At 45.3% G+C, this 19715-nt stretch overlaps 1 protein-coding gene across 4 annotated transcripts; it reads right to left on the bottom strand.

Moving 5' to 3' along the window:
* Positions 1-1261: 1261 nt before the first annotated feature.
* cnga3a (cyclic nucleotide gated channel subunit alpha 3a) lies at positions 1262-17236 on the bottom strand. 4 transcript variants are annotated; one of them, XM_041889530.2, is made up of 8 exons: positions 17013-17236; positions 10354-10512; positions 8189-8362; positions 7821-7880; positions 5231-5413; positions 4288-4389; positions 4035-4141; positions 1262-3159 (listed from the first exon to the last, which is right to left on the bottom strand). In XM_041889530.2, exons 2-8 carry the CDS (start codon positions 10458-10460, stop codon positions 1778-1780), a joined length of 2115 nt encoding a protein of 704 aa, XP_041745464.1. In that variant the 5' UTR covers positions 10461-10512; positions 17013-17236; the 3' UTR covers positions 1262-1777. The 4 variants fall into 4 exon arrangements, with proteins under 4 accessions (XP_041745464.1, XP_041745467.1, XP_041745465.1 ...); XM_041889533.2 differs by having other exon boundaries at positions 8189-8317; XM_041889531.2 differs by having other exon boundaries at positions 10354-10498.
* Between the last annotated feature and the right edge of the window lie 2479 nt (positions 17237-19715).

The following is a 19715-nucleotide window of genomic DNA, read 5'->3' as shown; positions in this document are numbered from 1 at the left end:
ACATTTTGTTTTTATTATTTATTTAATCTTTTGGTTGAAATTGAACACTTGCTAAAACATACCATTGCACATTTCATGTTTATATTGTAGATCACGGCAGATCAAATACACGCTTTGATGACAGTCTGGTCTGGTCTTGTGATTTGTGCATATTTGAGGTTCACTAATGTTTTGGTGAAGTTGACATAACTTACATTTTTTAAATCTGAATTTATCAATTGAGATAACCTCAGTTGTAAAATCTACAGTACGTGCTGTAGTCGCCATAGAAATAGAATCAATGAGCATATTTTTTCATACATGCCACATCCATACACATGATAATGCATTGACAGATTATCAATAATACTAAATTATATTATTCTCTGTGAAGCACTTCATTCAACTAGACTCATAACATTTGAAAAATAAACAATACATTTCCAAAACCACTGAAGGCTATATTATGAAAATGCCCTGTACAAAGAGTTTGTCTCTACCAGGGTTGGGGTCAATTCCATTTCAATTCCAGTCAATTCAGAAAGTAAACCAAATTACAATTCAAAATGTTGCTCATTGGAAAGCATTGAAGACTATTGGAATTAGAATGGAAATGTTGCTCATTGGAAAGCATTGAAGACTATTGGAATTAGAATGGAAATGTTGCTCATTGGAAAGCATTGAAGACTATTGGAATTAGAATGGAAATGTTGCTCATTGGAAAGCATTGAAGACTATTGGAATTAGAATGGAAATGTTGCTCATTGGAAAGCATTGAAGACTATTGGAATTAGAATGGAAATGTTGCTCATTGGAAAGCATTGAAGACTATTGGAATTAGAATGGAAATGTTGCTCATTGGAAAGCATTGAAGACTATTGGAATTAGAATGGAAATGTCTGTGCACTCTCTGAATTGACTGGAATTGAATCAACCCTGGTCTCTACTGCCCCAACAAGTGTCTCTGAACCAGTTCCATGCGATTATTATGATTTTGGAGATGCACAAGTCTGTAACTTACATTTACATTTACATTTACGTCATTTAGCAGACGCTCTTATCCAGAGCGACTTACAGTTAGTGAATACCTATATATATATTTTTTTTTTATACTGGCCCCCCGTGGGAATCGAACCCACAACCCTGGCGTTGCAAACGCCATGCTCTATCAACTGAGCTACATCCCTGCCGGCCATTCCCTCCCCTACCCTGGACAACGCTGGGCCAATTGTGCGCCGCCCATGAGTCTCCCGGTCGCGGCCGGCTGCGACAGAGCCTGGATTCGAACCAGGATCTCTAGTGGCACAGTTAGCACTGCGATGCAGTGCCTTAGACCACTGCGCCACTCAGGAGACAGAGTCACTGCACAACTTCAGAGTCACTGCATATGGAAAGGTGTATCCACCTGCATACACTGGATATGGAAAGGTGTATCCACCTGCATACACTGGATATGAACATATTGACATTTGACACATATTTAGAGGTGCATTTTTACACAAGAAGAAGTACATAAATACGTGGTTGATAATGTACACATGAAGTATAAATATGAACAGTCAAAAAGTATCAAACTATCTACCGTTCTATGTATTTAAACCATCTCTGTGTTAACTGCAAGGGCTCACACACACTGGCAACACATCCCACACAGAGCCAATGGGTGGAGTGGCTCACCTCTACCACTCAGACGCACCTTCCCTATTCAAACACATTGAGTTGGCTTTGTCCTTTTACTCTGCATTGCTCAGTGTGAAAGGTTCCTGAAGTCTCTGGGTAAATACGTTGTGTTCTGGGTCTACTTGTCGGCCACCACCTCAGATATATCATCGGGCCGGACTGACTTGACTGTTGACTCCATGTTGGTGATCCTCTGTTTGATCTTGCTCTGGCTGGAGGTAAACTCAGCCATGATCTTGGCGAACTTGCTCATCATGGTTTCCATATTGCTCTCCAGCCTTATGATCTTCTCCTCCATGTCCTTGGGGTCGGCACCTGCATTAGCGATTTCCTCATCAATCATGTTATCCTTCATCAGCGTAGCCTTTCCCTTCTCTTCCAGGATCTTCTTGGCTTCAGGGTACTCAGTGAGAGCCTCCATGAGGTCGTCTTTCGACAGGGCGAAGAGGTCCGAGTAACCCACGCTCCTGATGTTGGCCGTTCTCCTGTTGCCAGCTTTGGAACCCTTGATGCCCAGGATACTGATATCTCCGAAGTACGCTCCATCGCTGAGCACACACCACTGTGTGACCCCGTCTTCCGCCACCACGGCCAGCTTCCCCTCCTTGATGATGTACATCTCTCTGCCGATATCTCCCTTCTTACAGATGTAATCTCCTGGGGAGAACACCTGAGGCTGCAGCTTCATCACCAACTCAATAAGCAGCCCGGCCTCGCATTCCTGGAAGATTTTCACCTTCTTCAGGGTATCCAGATGGACGTCGATGGCAATCTCGGCCTTCAGCTTGTCTGGCAGGTTCTTCAGCACCTCCTTCTCATCGCAGGTCTTCTTCTCCGTCCAGAGGTAGTCAAACCACTTGATGACCCTGGCCTCCAGATCCTTGGAGACCTTACGGAACTGCATGTATTGTTTGATGGAGTCAATCTTAGCCTGGAAGTCTGCACGGTTTTTGTTCATGTTGGAGATCATGGCACCAACGTTACCGACAATGGTGGCGAAAATCAGCACGCCGATGAGGAAGTCAGCGACCACGAAGATGTACTCAAAGTCCCTGACGGGGGGCGGGGTTTCTCCGATGGTGGTCAGGGTCAGGGTCGACCAATAGAGACAGTAGATGTACTTCCTGGCAAGGCGGCCATGCTCAGGGTGACTGATGTTGGGGTACACCCAGGTGTCTGAGCCGAACCCGATGGTCTTGGAGAGGGCGAAGAAGATGCAGGCGTTCCAGTGGATGATGATCAGGATGTAAAGTACCAGGTTGCTGATTCGGAAAACGTTGGGGAAGCTGGTCCTGGTTTCTGTGCGGTCAAAGAACTCGAAGAGGCGGTTCATCTTTGCGAGCCGGTTCAGTCGGAGCTCGGGGTTGTTGAAGCCCACTTTCAGAAAAAGCAGGTCTGTGGGTATCATTGAAATCATGTCCCATTTGAACTGTGCCGTTGATTTATATTTGTCTCTAAGCTTCTTGTCGTCTTTCACAAGCAGCCCCTGTTCCAAATAACCTGTTAAGATAATGAAGAGAAAATGTGATAATCCAAAATAAATCAAATAAACACAAATAAAAGTTCATTTTGACTGCATGGTCTTTTGCTTGACAAATCACAAATGATCAAAGAAACCCCTACTTGCGTTGGTTTAAATCCCTACCGGTCTTCAAATTCCAGCCCCACCAGTCTTCAAATCCCAGCCCCAGCGGTCTTCAAATCCCAGCCCCAGCGGTCTTCAAATCCCAGCCCCAGCGGTCTTCAAATCCCAGCCCCAGCGGTCTTCAAATCCCAGCCCCAGCCGTCTTCAAATCCCAGCCCCAGCCGTCTTCAAATCCCAGCCTCACTGGTCTTCAAATCCCATCCCTAGCCGTCTTCAAATCTCAACCCCAGCGGTCTTCAAATCCCAACTCCAACGGTCTTCAAATCCCAACCCCAGCGGTCTTCAAATCCCATCCTCACCGGTCTTCAAATCCCAGCCCCACCGGTCTTCAAATCCCAGCCCCACCGGTCTTCAAATCCCAGCCCCACCGGTCTTCAAATCCCAGCCCCACTGGTCTTCAAATCCCAGCCCACTGGTCTTCAAATCCCAGCCCCAGCGGTCTTCAAATCCCTTCCTCACCGGTCTTCAAATCCCAGCCCCAGCGGTCTTCAAATCCCAGCCCCAGCGGTCTTCAAATCCCAGCCCCAGCGGTCTTCAAATCCCAGCCCCACCGGTCTTCAAATCGCAGCCCCACCGGTCTTCAAATCCCAGCCCCACCGGTCTTCAAATCCCAGCCCCACCGGTCTTCAAATCCCAGCCCCATCGGTCTTCACACTATGTTCCCTCTATCAGTCTCCCTGCTCATCAAACTGGAAAAATACCTCTATGTATTTTAGAAGCAGAACCTCACCTGTTCTAGACCTGACGAATGTGTCTGCATAGTAGATTATGTCTGAGGTGTAGTCTAGGACAATCCAGAGAATCGTGTACGTGTTCTGGAGTTCGTTAAAACATGCCCTGTGGGACGACAAACAACAAATAGTCAACAACCAATATACCACATTTTTTTAAAAAATACAACAAACATTCAACAACAAAAATATAACATATATTCCCTTTGTAAGATAAAATGAAGAACTGAGCTGTACTGTATGAGAACAGACCTGGTCACTAGCATCATCAGGTTGTAGAAACATGGTGCTGCGATGATGGTGAGCCATTTGTAGTATTTGTCTGCTGATGGGTCCATGATCCAAATCTCTTTCCTGAAACAGAATTTTGGATTAATTTTTAAGCATGATCTTTTTTCTTCATTTTTTTCTTCATGTCCGCACAGTGTTCAGTCATCACAGTGTTCAGTCATCACAGTGTTCAGTCATCACAGCGTTCAGTCATCACAGCGTTCAGTCATCACAGCGTTCAGTCATCACAAAGGGGTTAGTATTTCATTATAATAAAGTGACAAGATGACCACCATCTTGCATATACTGTACATTACAATTGAACAACATTTGTTAATGTGTGTTCTGACATTGTACAATCAATGGCCACCATGTTCAATGTTCTTGGTGATGAAACCCGGGAATTGGTCAAACAAAGGCTACCCTTCTCTCCTGTGATGAAACCCGGGAATTGGTCAAACAAAGGCTACCCTTCTCTCCTGTGATGAAACCCGGGAATTGGTCAAACAAAGGCTACCCTTCTCTCCTGTGATGAAACCCGGGAATTGGTCAAACAAAGGCTACCCCTTCTCTCCTGTGATGAAACCCGGGAATTGGTCAAACAAAGGCTACCCTTCTCTCCTGTGATGAAACCCGGGAATTGGTCAAACAAAGGCTACCCTTCTCTCCTGTGATGAAACCCGGGAATTGGTCAAACAAAGGCTACCCTTCTCTCCTGTGATGAAACCCGGGAATTGGTCAAACAAAGGCTACCCTTCTCTCCTGTGATGAAACCCGGGAATTGGTCAAACAAAGGCTACCCTTCTCTCCTTACTCTCCCACCCTTCCAACCAGAGTAGAGCTATTTCTCATGTTAGTGCAGCATGATGCCAGGTATCCTTCACATCTTGGGGCAGACTACCTATCAGACTACAGTCATACTTACGGAGGCTCCTCCTTCTTCTTCTCCTCTTTCTTAGGCTCCTCCTTCTTAGGCTCCTCCTTCTTAGGCTCCTCCTTCGGCTCCTCCTTCTTAGGCTCCTCCTCCTTCTCATCTTTCTTCTCATCTTTTTGCTCTTCCTGTTTTTTCTCGTCTTTCTTTATTTCGTCCTTCTTGTCATCTTTTTTGCTATTGGATAGTGGATGTTTATTTTTCATGTTAAGGACTAAGGTGATCTATAGGGGACATTCGAGGGTCTATTGGTAGACTACTGGTAGACTATTGGTGGACTATCAGTAGACTATTGGCGGACTATTGACAGACTAACCGGTAGACTATTGGTGGACTATCGGTAGACTATTGGCGGACTATCTGTAGACTATTGGCGGACTATTGGTGGACTATTGACGGACTAACCGGCAGACTATCGGTGAATATCGGTGGACTATTGGTGGACTATCAGTGGACTATCATACTACAATATGAGCCAAAGCCAGAGGGAAGGCACTTACTTGCCTAGGGGGCAGGGTCCCCCTATAGACGGCCTGCAGGCCGAATGGGATTTTATTTGGTCCCCCAAGTTTTCTGATCATTTCTATTTTATCATTTTTGTTGTTGGACATAAAAGACTGTAAAATCACTAGAAAATCAGCTCAAAGTTATTTTGTATTCAGGAAATCTGTTCCCAAGTATTCCCACACATAAATAGAGAGCCATATGTGATCATATCCGAATGTAATCAAGGTATGAGATTATTCTGTTTTTGTCAAATACTAAATCTGTTTGGGATTCTTGCTGTCAATTTGCATTTGCAGTGTACTAAATATGTATCTATTTATAACTATGTTCCGGCCCCCCTCCGACCATCTGCTCAAGGAATAATCGGCCCATGGCTGAATGTAATGGGGACCCCTGCTCTACAGAAACAGTAACAGTTCAATCATATCCAGGTTGAAACAGTCTTGTCCCAGAGTGTTTGAGGGCATTACTGGATGTGAAAGTGCAAGTTATATGACAGCCCTGTAGGCAGCAGCACCACTCCTGTTTATGTTCACCATACAGTTCACTCCTCATGAGACTAACTTCAACTTTATATTGATATTAATATAAAATGGTATAGTTCAACCATTCCACTGAATGTTGAATAAGGAGTAGAAGTTTATTCTTAATGGAATCCTTATTTTTATGTTTAGATGTATATTTTTAAGATACAATATAACCAGTGGCCTAACCCGCATCATCAACATCAGAACTTTCAACAATGCATTCTAAAGAAGAGTAGAACCAGAACTTTCAACAATGCATTCTAAAGAAGAGTAGAACCAGAACTTTCAACAATGCATTCTAAAGAAGAGTAGAACCAGAACTTTCAACAATGCATTCTAAAGAAGAGTAGATCCAGAACTTTCAACAATGCATTCTAAAGAAGAGTAGAACTACCATACGTGATCATAAAAGCTATTTAATAATGATCCTAAACGGGACCTCTCAAACAAAAATAAGGTGTCTTATCATTCGATAGCTGCACTGATACTAAAATCCAACTAGAGCAAATACATACCAAGGCTGCTATTGACATAGCAGGTATTTCTATCCACAGTCATACATGCTTATGTAATGTCTATAGAACTATTATACTACCAGAGAGTAATAGGTGCATCTACAGTATCTCTACGACTACACACTGATCATACCTAACTACAGGCAAATGTCTACCACGGGACGACACTGTTGACAGAGGATCTTACTGTCTATGGTCAAACATGCTTATATGTCTCTACAATTACTATATACGTACCAGGATTTACAGTCTACCGACAGGTTAAGACCTCCAACAGTTCCAGTCTACCAACAGGTTAAGACCTCCAAGTGTTCCAGTCTACCAACAGGTTAAGACCTCCAAGAGTTCCAGTCTACCGACAGGTTAAGACCTCCAAGAGTTCCAGTCTACCAACAGGTTAAGACCTCCAAGAGTTCCAGTCTACCAACAGGTTAAGACCTCCAAGAGTTCCAGTCTATCAACAGGTTAAGACCTCCAAGAGTTCCAGTCTACCAACAGGTTAAGACCTCCAAGAGTTCCAGTCTACCGACAGGTTAAGACCTCCAAGAGTTCCAGTCTACCGACAGGTTAAGACCTCCAAGAGTTCCAGTCTACCAACAGGTTAAGACCTCCAAGAGTTCCAGTCTACCGACAGGTTAAGACCTCCAAGAGTTCCAGTCTACCGACAGGTTAAGACCTCCAAGAGTTCCAGTCTACCGACAGGTTAAGACCTCCAAGAGTTCCAGTCTACCGACAGGTTAAGACCTCCAAGAGTTCCAGTCTACCGACAGGTTAAGACCTCCAAGAGTTCCAGTCTACCAACAGGTTAAGACCTCCAAGAGTTCCAGTCTACCAACAGGTTAAGACCTCCATGAGTTCCAGTCTACCAACAGGTTAAGACCTCCATGAGTTCCAGTCTACCAACAGGTTAAGACCTCCAACAGTTCCAGTCTACCGACAGGTTAAGACCTCCAAGTGTTCCAGTCTCCTCTATAAGCTAGTGTGGAGGGCTACTTTCTACTTTCTCTCTAAAGAGGTACTTCTAGTTCCACTTACTCATCTGTGTTGTTGCAGTTGTTCATATTGTACGTAGCCAGCGGCCATTGACTGACTTGGCTAGAGGAAAGACGGGGACAGGTTGGCAGCGTTAGGGTTAGTTAAATGATGACTCAAATTGAGCATCATTTAATCCAAATTGAGCATCATTTAATTCAAATTGTGCATCATTTAATGCCAGTTTTTTAGTTGAGCATAGAGTTCCACAATTCTGGTAACTTTCCCCAAATTCCCAGGTTTTCTAGAAATCCCAGGTTGGGTTGGAAGATTCCCAGAATGAGGACAGAAAAATCTGTGAATCCTCCACTAAAAAATTAGCAGAATTTTGCAATCCTAGTTGACCATCACCATCTCTAGTCCAGACTTACTTCCTCTTACGGACTCTGTCGGGGTATCGCAGTGACTGTGCAATGCTCTCTCTGCTGGAGGCCTCTTTGAGCTCAGGGCCCCTGAAGCGCTCCAGGAAGGAGTTCGGTCTCTCCACCTCGTGGTGCATCCTGTGAGAGGCCCAGGTCCGCAGCATGAACAGGAAGTGAGAGAGCCTAGACGATCAGGTAAAACAACATAACACTCTGTGTCTGCACTACCACTGGCTACGTCCCAAATGGCACCCTATGAAACACTGCATGAACATGAATGACTGAATGATATGGGTGAGATGCATAGACATTAAAACCAGTAGATAGTGATAGCGCTGACGTCACCCACGTGTTCCTATGGAAAACTCCCGATGGCGCATATTGCTGAATGGGGCTGAATTGCATTAAAAAATCCCTAAGGATCATGGTGAATGTGACTGTAAATAGCAAAGGATCATGGTGAATGTGACTGTAAATAGCAAAGGATCATGGTGAATGTGACTGTAAATAGCAAAGGATCATGGTGAATGTAGTCGTTTTCATCCTGCCTGAGTGAGTCAACCAGGAGCCTCCTTGTAGCCTGACAGGCCTGTGATTGGTCTGTGTCAGCACATGGTCCTGTGTGATGACAAATGTAGTTGTCAGAATGGATCACTATTTATTTAAAATATCTCGATTTGTAAAGAATTCACCGACCGTGGGGATCGAACTTGATCGTAATAAACCAAATTTGAGCCCAAAACGGGTGTCTGCATTTTTTTGGTTTGGCCGTTCTGGCGATTGTAATTTACGTCGGCTTTCCAGGGCAGACCAGGGCTTTTGGCAACGCTAGGTTGCTATGCAGTAGCAGACCAGCAGAGCTCGTGACTTCACGCTCCAGACCAGACACTGGGGGACTAGTGAGATGGTGCGACGCTGCGAAGGTGGGGATACCTGGCCAGGGCTCCTGATCCTGTAAAGGAATCTCTGTGAGACTCTGGGTGTCTGCTGGTTAACACAGAGACAGAACCCTGAATCTCTGACGAGGTGTCCTCGCACTACGAGCTGGTTGTTAGAGAGAGAACAGGGTTGCAGTGACATACAGTATGTGTACTGTTGACCGGGGCCCAGAGGTCTCAACTGTAGTGCACTATATAGGGAATAGGGTGCCATTTGGGATTGCTACTGTAGGGGAGAGTGGGGTAAGTTGAACCAAAGTGGTAAATTGAGCCACCCTTGTTTCTAAGAAACCATACACAAAATGAATAATTTGACCAAATATGTAGGAAGAGGTCATCATTTCATGGAGTCTGTGAAAGAAGAAACCACATGGAAGAAAACAGATTTTCACCAAGTCAAATGTATTTATTGCTTTTGAGGTTTCATGGTGCTTGTAACTAAACCAAAGTAGATGCTTTTAAGATTGTTCTCTGCATCAGTTGGAGTCGCTATAAGCTTCAATATGAGGTCTTAAACCTAGCATCCTTGTAGCTCTGTGGGCTAATATAGTCTAAAATGTTTGCTTTGGGGTAAGTTGAGCAAATATAAGCGTTTTCTTCCCAGGTGTAATGCAAGGCATCGTCTCTGGGATATGTGGTAACAACAGGGCCTGGCCTAAGTTCAAAGTGTTTAAAAATGGTGTTTGGGAAATAAAGATAGACATAGACTTTAAAAAGGTAGTGGTAATATTTCATTCAGTACAGAAATGTGAAGGCTTTACCCCACACCCGGGGTAAGTTGTTCAAAAAACAATTTTTTTGGACAAGCTAGGTTTTCAAAACTGTAACGTTTACATGCATTCTGATGATTATTTCCAGGGATGCACATTATCCTGAAATATACTTAGATATCTTTGTTAGAAATAATAGTATATTTTCCCTTTATGGAGTGATGCTGAATGTAAAAGATTGCTCAACTTACCCCACTCTCCCATACACTTGTCGATGTGTCTCAATCCACAAGGTAGACAGCAGGCAGCTGTTTTTGGTTTGAGACACAGCCTAAATGTTTCATGCACCACATTCTGAATTCATGGAGCTCAACCTAAACATTTTGATTGGGTCCATCCAAAATGGCACCCTATTCCCAGAGTCCTATGGGCCTTGATCAGAAGTAGAGAACTATAGTAGGGACTAGTGTGCCATTTGGGAGGCAGAAGCTCATTGGCTCTCAAACGTTCTGTGGCGACCTCTGACCTGGAGGTTCCGTTCTCGATGGAGTCCAGATTGTCATCTGGCGTGCAGAGAGACGGCCGTTGCAGGGACGTTGACGGGTAGGACCGGTCTGTGCAGATCTTTGCCATGCTGACTCCTAAGGTTCTGCTGGCCAGGGGCCTCCAGCCTTCCAACAAAACACTGTAGAGGTCAAGGGGTCATAGGCCACAATCAATCAATTACATTTATTTTATAAAGCCCTTTTTATATCAGCAGATACCCAGCCTAAAACCCCAAAGAGCAAGCGATGCAGAAGCACAGTGGGAAAACTCCCTAGAAGGCAGGAACCTAGGAAGAGACCTAGAGAGGAACCAGGTTCCGAGGGGTGGCCAGTCCTTTTCTGGCTGTGCTGAGTGGAGATTTAAGAGGTCAGCCAATCAACGATCAGTTTACAGGTAAAACCTGCTCGAACATCATAAAATGTGTACCCTGCATCTTTATAAATGTAACTGGGTGTGTGGACAGCTAGAAATTAGGCCGTCATCTTATATCTGTGTATGGTTCCATTCATTCTCAGTCTTTCAATGGTCTTTTCTATATATTTTACATTACATTAGTCATTTAGCAGACCCTCTTATCCAGAGAGACTTACCATTAATGAGTCATTTAGCAGACTCTCTTATCCAGAGAGACTTACCATTAGTGAGTCATTTAGCAGACCCTCTTATCTACAGCGACTTACAGTAGTGAGTCATTTAGCAGACGCTCTTATCCAGAGAGACTTACATTGGTGAGTCATTTAGCAGACCCTCTTATCTAGAGAGACTTACCTTTAGTGAGTCATTTAGCAGACCCTCTTATCTAGAGAGACTTACAGTAGTGAGTCATTTAGCAGACCCTCTTATCTAGAGACTTACCTTTAGTGAGTCATTTAGCAGACCCTCTTATCGAGAGACTTACCTTTAGTGAGTCATTTAGCAGACCCTCTTATCTAGAGACTTACAGTAGTGAGTCATTTAGCGGACGCTCTTATCCAGAGAGACTTACAGTAGTGAGTCATTTAGCAGACCCTCTTATCTAGAGATACTTACCTTTAGTGAGTCATTTAGCAGACCCTCTTATCGAGAGACTTACCTTTAGTGAGTCATTTAGCGGATGCTCTTATCTAGAGAGACTTACCTTTAGTGAGTCATTTAGCAGACCCTCTTATCTAGAGAGACTTACAGTAGTGAGTCATTTAGCAGACCCTCTTATCTAGAGATACTTACCTTTAGTGAGTCATTTAGCGGATGCTCTTATCTAGAGAGACTTACAGTAGTGAGTCATTTAGCAGACCCTCTTATCTAGAGACTTACCTTTAGTGAGTCATTTAGCAGACCCTCTTATCGAGAGACTTACCTTTAGTGAGTCATTTAGCGGATGCTCTTATCTAGAGAGACTTACCTTTAGTGAGTCATTTAGCAGACCCTCTTATCTAGAGAGACTTACAGTAGTGAGTCATTTAGCAGACCCTCTTATCTAGAGAGACTTACAGTAGTGAGTCATTTAGCAGACGCTCTTATCCAGAGAGACTTACAGTAGTGAGTCATTTAGCAGACCCTTTTATCTAGAGAGACTTAGTGAGTGCATACATTTTAATCGTTTTTTTGGTAAATTTATTTATTTATTTAACCAGATAAGCCAGTTGAGAACAAGTTCTCATTTACAACTGCGACCTGGCCAAGATAAAGCAAAGCAGTGCGATAAAAACAACAACACAGAGTTACATATGGGATAAACAAAATGTACAGTCAATAACACAATAGAAAATCTATATACAGTGTGTGCAAATGTAGTAAGGTATGGAGGTAAGGCAATAAATAGGCCATAGTGCAAAATAATTACAATTTCGTATTAACACTGGAGTGATAGATGTGCAGAAGATTATGTGCAAATAGAGATACTGGGGTGCAAATTAGCAAAATAAATGTAAATAACAATATGGGGATGAGGTAGTTGGGTGGGCTAATTACAGATGGGCTGTGTACAGGTGCAGTGATCGGTAAGCTGCTCTGACAACTGATGCTTAAAGTTAGTGAGGGAGATAAGAGTCTCCAGCTTCAGAGATTTTTGCAATTCGTTCCAGTCATTGGCAGCAGAGAACTGGAAGGAATGGCGGCCAAAGGAGGTGTTGGCTTTGGGGATGACCAGTGAGATATACCTGCTGGAGCGCATACTACGGGTGGGTGTTGTTATGGTGACCAATGAGCTAAGATAAGGCGGGGAATTGCCTAGCAGTGAATTATAGATGACCTGGAGCCAGTAAATCCCATGAAACATTTAGAAAAGTAAGACTACAGTATGTCTGACTATAACTGCTAGTTGTAATGAAAAAGGCCTGTACGGTTGTGGAAGTTGTGTAGTCACTACAGGGTACATCCAATCCCATTAGATTAAGATTCTCCATCATGAGATTCAATCAGACGCTAGGCTGTAGACAATAAGATGTGATGGGCAGCAGTGAGATTGGAGATTAAAGATTAAAGGAGACTTGTCATCTGTCCCAAATGGCACCCTATTCCCTACCTAGTGCACTACTTTTGACCAGAGCCATATGGTAGTGCACTATATAGTTATAGTGCACTACTTTTGACCGGAGCCATAGGGCACTTTAAAAGGAATAGGATGCCATTTGGGACGCATGCCTGTTGTTGACATGACAAGGGTTATTCTGAATGACTGAAAACCTATTTCCTTTACAGTGACAACCCAGGCAGGCGCGCTATCTGAAAGTGGAGCTCTACTCCGGGAGGATCCTAAAAATACATCCCGATTAAGTCTTAAACACTAAACAGGATCAGTGCCCTGGCCCTCTGAAAGATCACCTGCCGCAGCTTTAAAATAACCACGCTCTATAGACTGTGGCTAGGCCCTGTGGCTCTGTCCTGTGGCTAGGCCCTGTGGCTAGTCCCTGTGGCTAGGCCCTGTGGCTAGTCCCTGTGGCTAGTCCCTGTGGCTAGGCCCTGTGGCTAGTCCCTGTGGCTAGGCCCTGTGGCTAGGCCCTGTGGCTAGGCCCTGTGGCTAGGCCCTGTGGTTAGGCCCTGTGGCTCTGTCCTGTGGCTAGTCCCTGTGGCTAGGCCCTGTGGCTAGGCCCTGTGGCTCTGTCCTGTGGCTAGTCCCTGTGGCTAGGCCCTGTGGCTAGGCCCTGTGGCTAGGCCCTGTGGCTCTGTCCTGTGGCTAGGCCCTGTGGCTAGGCCCTGTGGCTCTGTCCTGTGGCTCTGTCCTGTGGCTCTGTCCTGTGGCTCTGCCCTGTGGCTCTGCCCTGTGGCTCTGTCCTGTGGCTAGGCCTTGTGGCTCTGCCCTGTGGCTAGGCCCTGTGGCTAGGCCCTGTGGCTAGGCCCTGTGGCTCTGTCCTGTGGCTAGTCCCTGTGGCTAGGCCCTGTGGCTAGGCCCTGTGGCTCTGTCCTGTGGCTAGTCCCTGTGGCTAGGCCCTGTGGCTAGGCCCTGTGGCTAGGCCCTGTGGCTCTGTCCTGTGGCTAGGCCCTGTGGCTCTGTCCTGTGGCTCTGTCCTGTGGCTCTGCCCTGTGGCTCTGTCCTGTGGCTCTGTCCTGTGGCTAGGCCCTGTGGCTCTGTCCTGTGGCTAGGCCCTGTGGCTAGGCCCTGTGGCTAGGCCCTGTGGCTCTGCCCTGTGGCTAGGCCCTGTGGCTAGGCCCTGTGGCTCTGCCCTGTGGCTCTGCCCTGTGGCTAGGCCCTGTGGCTAGGCCCTGTGGCTCTGCCCTGTGGCTCTGTCCTGTGGCTAGGCCCTGTGGCTAGGCCCTGTGGCTCTGCCCTGTGGCTAGGCCCTGTGGCTAGGCCCTGTGGCTCTGCCCTGTGGCTCTGCCCTGTGGCTAGGCCCTGTGGCTCTGCCCTGTGGCTCTGCCCTGTGGATAGGCCCTGTGGCTAGGCCCTGTGGCTCTGCCCTGTGGCTCTGCCCTGTGGCTAGGCCCTGTGGCTCTGCCCTGTGGCTCTGTCCTGTGGCTAGGCCCTGTGGCTAGGCCCTGTGGCTCTGCCCTGTGGCTAGGCCCTGTGGCTAGGCCCTGTGGCTCTGCCCTGTGGCTCTGCCCTGTGGCTAGGCCCTGTGGCTAGGCCCTGTGGCTAGGCCCTGTGGCTCTGCCCTGTGGCTAGGCCCTGTGGCTAGGCCCTGTGGCTCTGCCCTGTGGCTAGGCCCTGTGGCTAGGCCCTGTGGCTCTGCCCTGTGGCTCTGCCCTGTGGCTAGGCCCTGTGGCTCTGTCCTGTGGCTAGGCCCTGTGGCTAGGCCCTGTGGCTCTGCCCTGTGGCTCTGCCCTGTGGCTCTGCCCTGTGTTTCATCAGGTCTACAGGTCATGTCCATAACAATAGAACCATTCTGGTATAGTCTATGTGAGGGACCTCATTTTAAAGGACATGTAGTGTGGGTGAATAAGTAGGTATTATAATCTAGACATTTTACAGAAGCACCCTAAAAGACATGTAGTGTGGGTGAATAAGATATTTTAAGACATTTTTGTCAATGGAGATTGAGGGACGGTTCATTAGCCATTGGCTTCTGGGAAGAGATTAGTGTACTTAGTCTATCCTTGCCAAGGACACTTTGTAATGTATCCAAAATGCCACTGACTGAGCTTGCCCAGCCTGATCTAAATACAGGACATTCCGACTGGTGCTACTGGTGTCGTTAAATATTGACAATACACCACACTTATGGTTTCATGATACCGTCATTGAACTGCATAACTGCATAATTCTGCTCTTATTAAAAGCATTAAGGTAACTGAATGGAGAACCATGAATCAAAGGTAATTGAATGGAGAACCATGGCTCAAAGGTAACTGAATGGAAAACCATGGCTCAAAGGTTACTGAATGGAGAACCATGGATCAAAGGTAACTGAATGGAGAACCATGGATCAAAAGGTAATTGAATGGAGAACCATGGATCACAGGTAATTAAATGGAGAACCTTGGATCACAGGTAATTAAATGGAGAACCTTGGAATAAAATAAAGTGACAGGTCTTATAAAGTAAAATAAAATTAAAAGAAAAGGGAACAATACTTGAACACTGATTTACATTAATCAGTCAACTTGTCAATATCCAAGTCCCTGAATAGAAAGTGATAAACTGTTAATTTTATAAGGGATAGTGGTTTAATGCTGAAAGTATAATCAATTTTATTTTATGACCTGTGGTGTGGATAGAGAGTCAGAGACCACTGACCTGTGGTGTGGATAGAGAGTCAGAGACCACTGACCTGTGGTGTGGATAGAGAGTCAGAGACCACTGACCTGTGGTGTGGATAGAGAGTCAGAGACCACTGACCTGTGGTGTGGATAGAGAGTCAGAGACCACTGACCTGTGGTGTGGATAGAGAGTCAGAGACCACTGACCTGTGGTGTGGATAGAGAGTCAGAGACCACTGACCTGTGGTGTGGATAGAGAGTCAGAGACCACTGACCTGTGGTGTGGATAGAGAGTCAGAGACCACTGACCTGTGGTGTGAATAGAGAGTCAGAGACCACTGACCTGTGGTGTGAATAGAGAGTCAACGACCACTGACCAGTGGTGTGGATAGAGAGTCAGAAACCACTGACTTGTGGTATGGATAGTAAAACACGTAAAAGAAGAGACCATTGTGTTTATTTCCCTGTGAATTTAAATTTCACATAAATAATGTCCTACTTTCAAGTAAATCTCCAGAAAGTTATCAACTGTTCATTCAAATCAAAGCGGTGTAAAATTGAAAATATTCCCACTTATTGAGAGCAATCAATGGTAGCCTATGCTATTCCAGAAATAATAGCATGGTTATGAATAGGTTGGTTTTGACCTCAAGTGGCTAATATTTGATCCCATGTTTATTTATTTACTATAAACTATACAGTGACTAAGAAAGCTTACTTTTTGATTGTCTTTCTTATTTCAAAACTGCTTTAAAAGAAGTCATTCAACTTGTGAATGTAAACATCACCAAAATAATTTCCTGTTTTAAAGTCAAAGTAAAAAAAGTCAGAAAATCAATGCTATGACAAAAACCATCTAGGCCTACATTGTTATGTATGTATATAGGCTATAGTATTGGTAGGTCATAATTCATTTATTGAGTTCAACATTTCTGTTGACCTCAAGTGACACTGTCTTTACATGTTTATCAGGGTTGGGGTCAATCCAATTTCAATTCAGAGAGTAAACCCATTTCCAACTCCACATTTTCCTCATTGAAAACCATTGGAGACAATTGGAATTTCTGTGTACTTCCTGAATTGACTGGAATTGAAATATAATTGACCTCAACTCTGATGTTTATTTATTTACTGATGGAGTGATCTGATCTGTGGTGTGAAGACCACTGCTGTTGACACGTGTACCTACAGATTAGTGACAGATAATGCCATGGCTTTAACCTCTGCTCAAGCAGATCTCAGTTAGGTAAGTTATGGCATACATACAAATATAGCAATCCTATCGGTCTTAAACATTTCAGCATCTTCAAATAGCCTGTAATATAATTATAGTCCATAAAGTCGCTCTATGATAGCCAATTAACATTGTTTGTTTAACCTACACTGACAAAACATGTAGCCTATGATGTGGTGCCTCTCTTTATACAATAACCTGGTAGTAATTTATCAAAACACTAATAAGTATACAGTTAAAACGTTCAACAGCATCTGGACTATCCTGTGTCGTCTTCTACAGTAGCTCACCTGAATGTAGCCTAGTCCTCTCCTCACGCTGTGTTGCACATAATTCCTCTCAAATTGATATTGGATAATTCCATTTTTCAGAAATAAATTGTAATCCTACGTCGTTTTGGTCGTTAGTTTTTCTTCCGGGAGGAAAAAAAAATCATAATCCCAAATTGTAATCCAAATAGTCGAGAATTTAGTGAGTGACTTTTCGTGAAGCCTTTCTGTGGTAATTCAGCGCCATGGACAGCGCGCGCTAATAGGAGATCAAAGAGCGGGCTTTCTGCTTAGGGGGGCGGAGCCTCTTGGTGCTCCAATAAAAACACAGAACAGGCAAAGATCTGGCATCTTCTAGAACGGGGACGTGAACGTCATTTAATTAGGATCTCTATATCTATGGATGCTCCGCTATTAATGTGTAGTTTTAAGGTCATAAAAAAAAAAGGGGGGGGTTATTCAGATTTTATTTTCCTCTTGTGTAATCAGTAGTAATAGTCAACAAAAACAATGCACCCAGATCAACAGAATACTTATTTTAAATTTCCAAATCATTACATAATTTCATACTGAGCATTATTGTGCCTAAAGCGTTGTGTAGGTCTACAATCTTGTCCCTGACATCCTTGGAGAGCTCTTTGGTCTTGGCCATGGTGGAGAGTTTGGAATCTGATTGATTGATTGCTTCTGTGGACAGGTGTCTTTTATACAGGTAACAAACTGACACTCCCTTTAAGAGTGTGCTCCTAATCTCAGCTCGTTACCTGTATAAAAGACACCTGGGAGCCAGAAATCTTTCTGATTGAGAGGGGGTCAAATACTTATTTCCCTCATTAAAATGCAAATCAATTTATAACATTTTTGACATGCGTTTTTCTGGATTTTGTTGTTGTTATTCTGTCTCTCACTGTTCAAATAAACCTACCATTAAAATTATAGACTGATCATGTCTTTGTCAGTGGGCAAACGTACAAAATCAGCAGGGGATCAAATACTTTTTTCCCTCAATGTATATCAAGGGAAAACAAATTGTACATGGGTACAATTACAATTTTGATGGTGTACATACAGTGCATTCGGAAAGTATTCAGACCCCTTCACTTTTTCCACAATTTGTTACGTTCCAGCCTTTTTTCCCCTCATCAATCCACACACACACACACACACACACACAATACCCCATAATCACAAAGCGAAAAAAGGTTTTTAGACATTTGTGCAAATGTATTAAAAATAAAAAACAGAAATTATTCAGGCCCTTTGCTATGAGACTCGAAATTGAGCTCAGGTGCATTATGTTTCCATTGATCATCCTTGAGAAGTCACATGTACAGCAGCTGTGGCCTATGGTTACCAGGTTACACCAGACAGAAGCCAGGAGGTGTGGCCTATGGTTACCAGGTTACACCAGACAGAAGCCAGGAGGTGTGGCCTATGGTTACCAGGTTACGCCAGACAGAAGCCAGGAGGTGTGGCCTATGGTTACCAGGTTACACCAGACAGAAGCCAGGAGGTGTGGCCTATGGTTACCAGGTTACACCAGACAGAAGCCAGGAGGTGTGGCCTATGGTTACCAGGTTACGCCAGACAGAAGCCAGGAGGTGTGGCCTATGGTTACCAGGTTACGCCAGACAGAAGCCAGGAGGTGTGGCCTATGGTTACCAGGTTACGCCAGACAGAAGCCAGGAGGTGTGGCCTATGGTTACCAGGTTACGCCAGACAGAAGCCAGGAGGTGTGGCCTATGTTTACCAGGTTACGCCAGACAGAAGCCAGGAGGTGTGGCCTATGATTACCAGGTTACGCCAGACAGAAGCCAGGAGGTGTGGCCTATGGTTACCAGGTTACGCCAGACAGAAGCCAGGAGGTGTGGCCTATGGTTACCGGGTTACGCCAGACAGAAGCCAGGAGGTGTGGCCTATGGTTACCAGGTTACGCCAGACAGAAGCCAGGAGGTGTGGCCTATGGTTACCAGGTTACGCCATACAGAAGCCAGGAGGTGTGGCCTATGGTTACCAGGTTACGCCAGACAGAAGCCAGGAGGTGTGGCCTATGGTTACCAGGTTACGCCATACAGAAGCCAGGAGGTGTGGCCTATGGTTACCAGGTTACGCCAGACAGAAGCCAGGAGGTGTGGCCTATGGTTACCAGGTTACGCCAGACAGAAGCCAGGAGGTGTGGCCTATGGTTGCCAGGTTACGCCAGACAGAAGCCAGGAGGTGTGGCCTATGGTTACCAGGTTACGCCAGACAGAAGCCAGGAGGTGTGGCCTATGGTTACCAGGTTACGCCAGACAGAAGCCAGGAGGTGTGGCCTATGGTTACCAGGTTACGCCAGACAGAAGCCAGGAGGTGTGGCCTATGGTTACCAGGTTACGCCAGACAGAAGCCAGGAGGTGTGGCCTATGGTTACCAGGTTACGCCAGACAGAAGCCAGGAGGTGTGGCCTATGGTTACCAGGTTACGCCAGACAGAAGCCAGGAGGTGTGGCCTATGGTTACCAGGTTACGCCAGACAGAAGCCAGGAGGTGTGGCCTATGGTTACCAGGTTACGCCAGACAGAAGCCAGGAGGTGTGGCCTATGGTTACCAGGTTACGCCAGACAGAAGCCAGGAGGTGTGGCCTATGGTTACCAGGTTACGCCAGACAGAAGCCAGGAGGTGTGGCCTATGGTTACCAGGTTACGCCAGACAGAAGCCAGGAGGTGTGGCCTATGGTTACCAGGTT

The sequence above is a fragment of the Coregonus clupeaformis genome, unplaced genomic scaffold (genome assembly GCF_020615455.1).
Source record: "Coregonus clupeaformis isolate EN_2021a unplaced genomic scaffold, ASM2061545v1 scaf0028, whole genome shotgun sequence".
NCBI lineage: Eukaryota > Metazoa > Chordata > Actinopteri > Salmoniformes > Salmonidae > Coregonus > Coregonus clupeaformis.
The sequence above is the reverse complement of the archived record's forward strand: the minus strand, read 5'-3'. Positions and strand labels throughout refer to the sequence as shown.

Coding starts and splice junctions, on each gene's coding strand:
- cnga3a (XM_041889530.2), bottom strand. CDS start 10,460: ATGGCAAAGATCTGCACAGACCGGTCCTACCCGTCAACGTCCCTGCAA. Junction 4,142..4,287: donor CTGATGATGCTAGTGACCAG/GTCTGTTCTCAT, acceptor GTCGTCCCACAG/GGCATGTTTTAACGAACTCC. Junction 3,160..4,034: donor ATTCGTCAGGTCTAGAACAG/GTGAGGTTCTGC, acceptor TTATCTTAACAG/GTTATTTGGAACAGGGGCTG.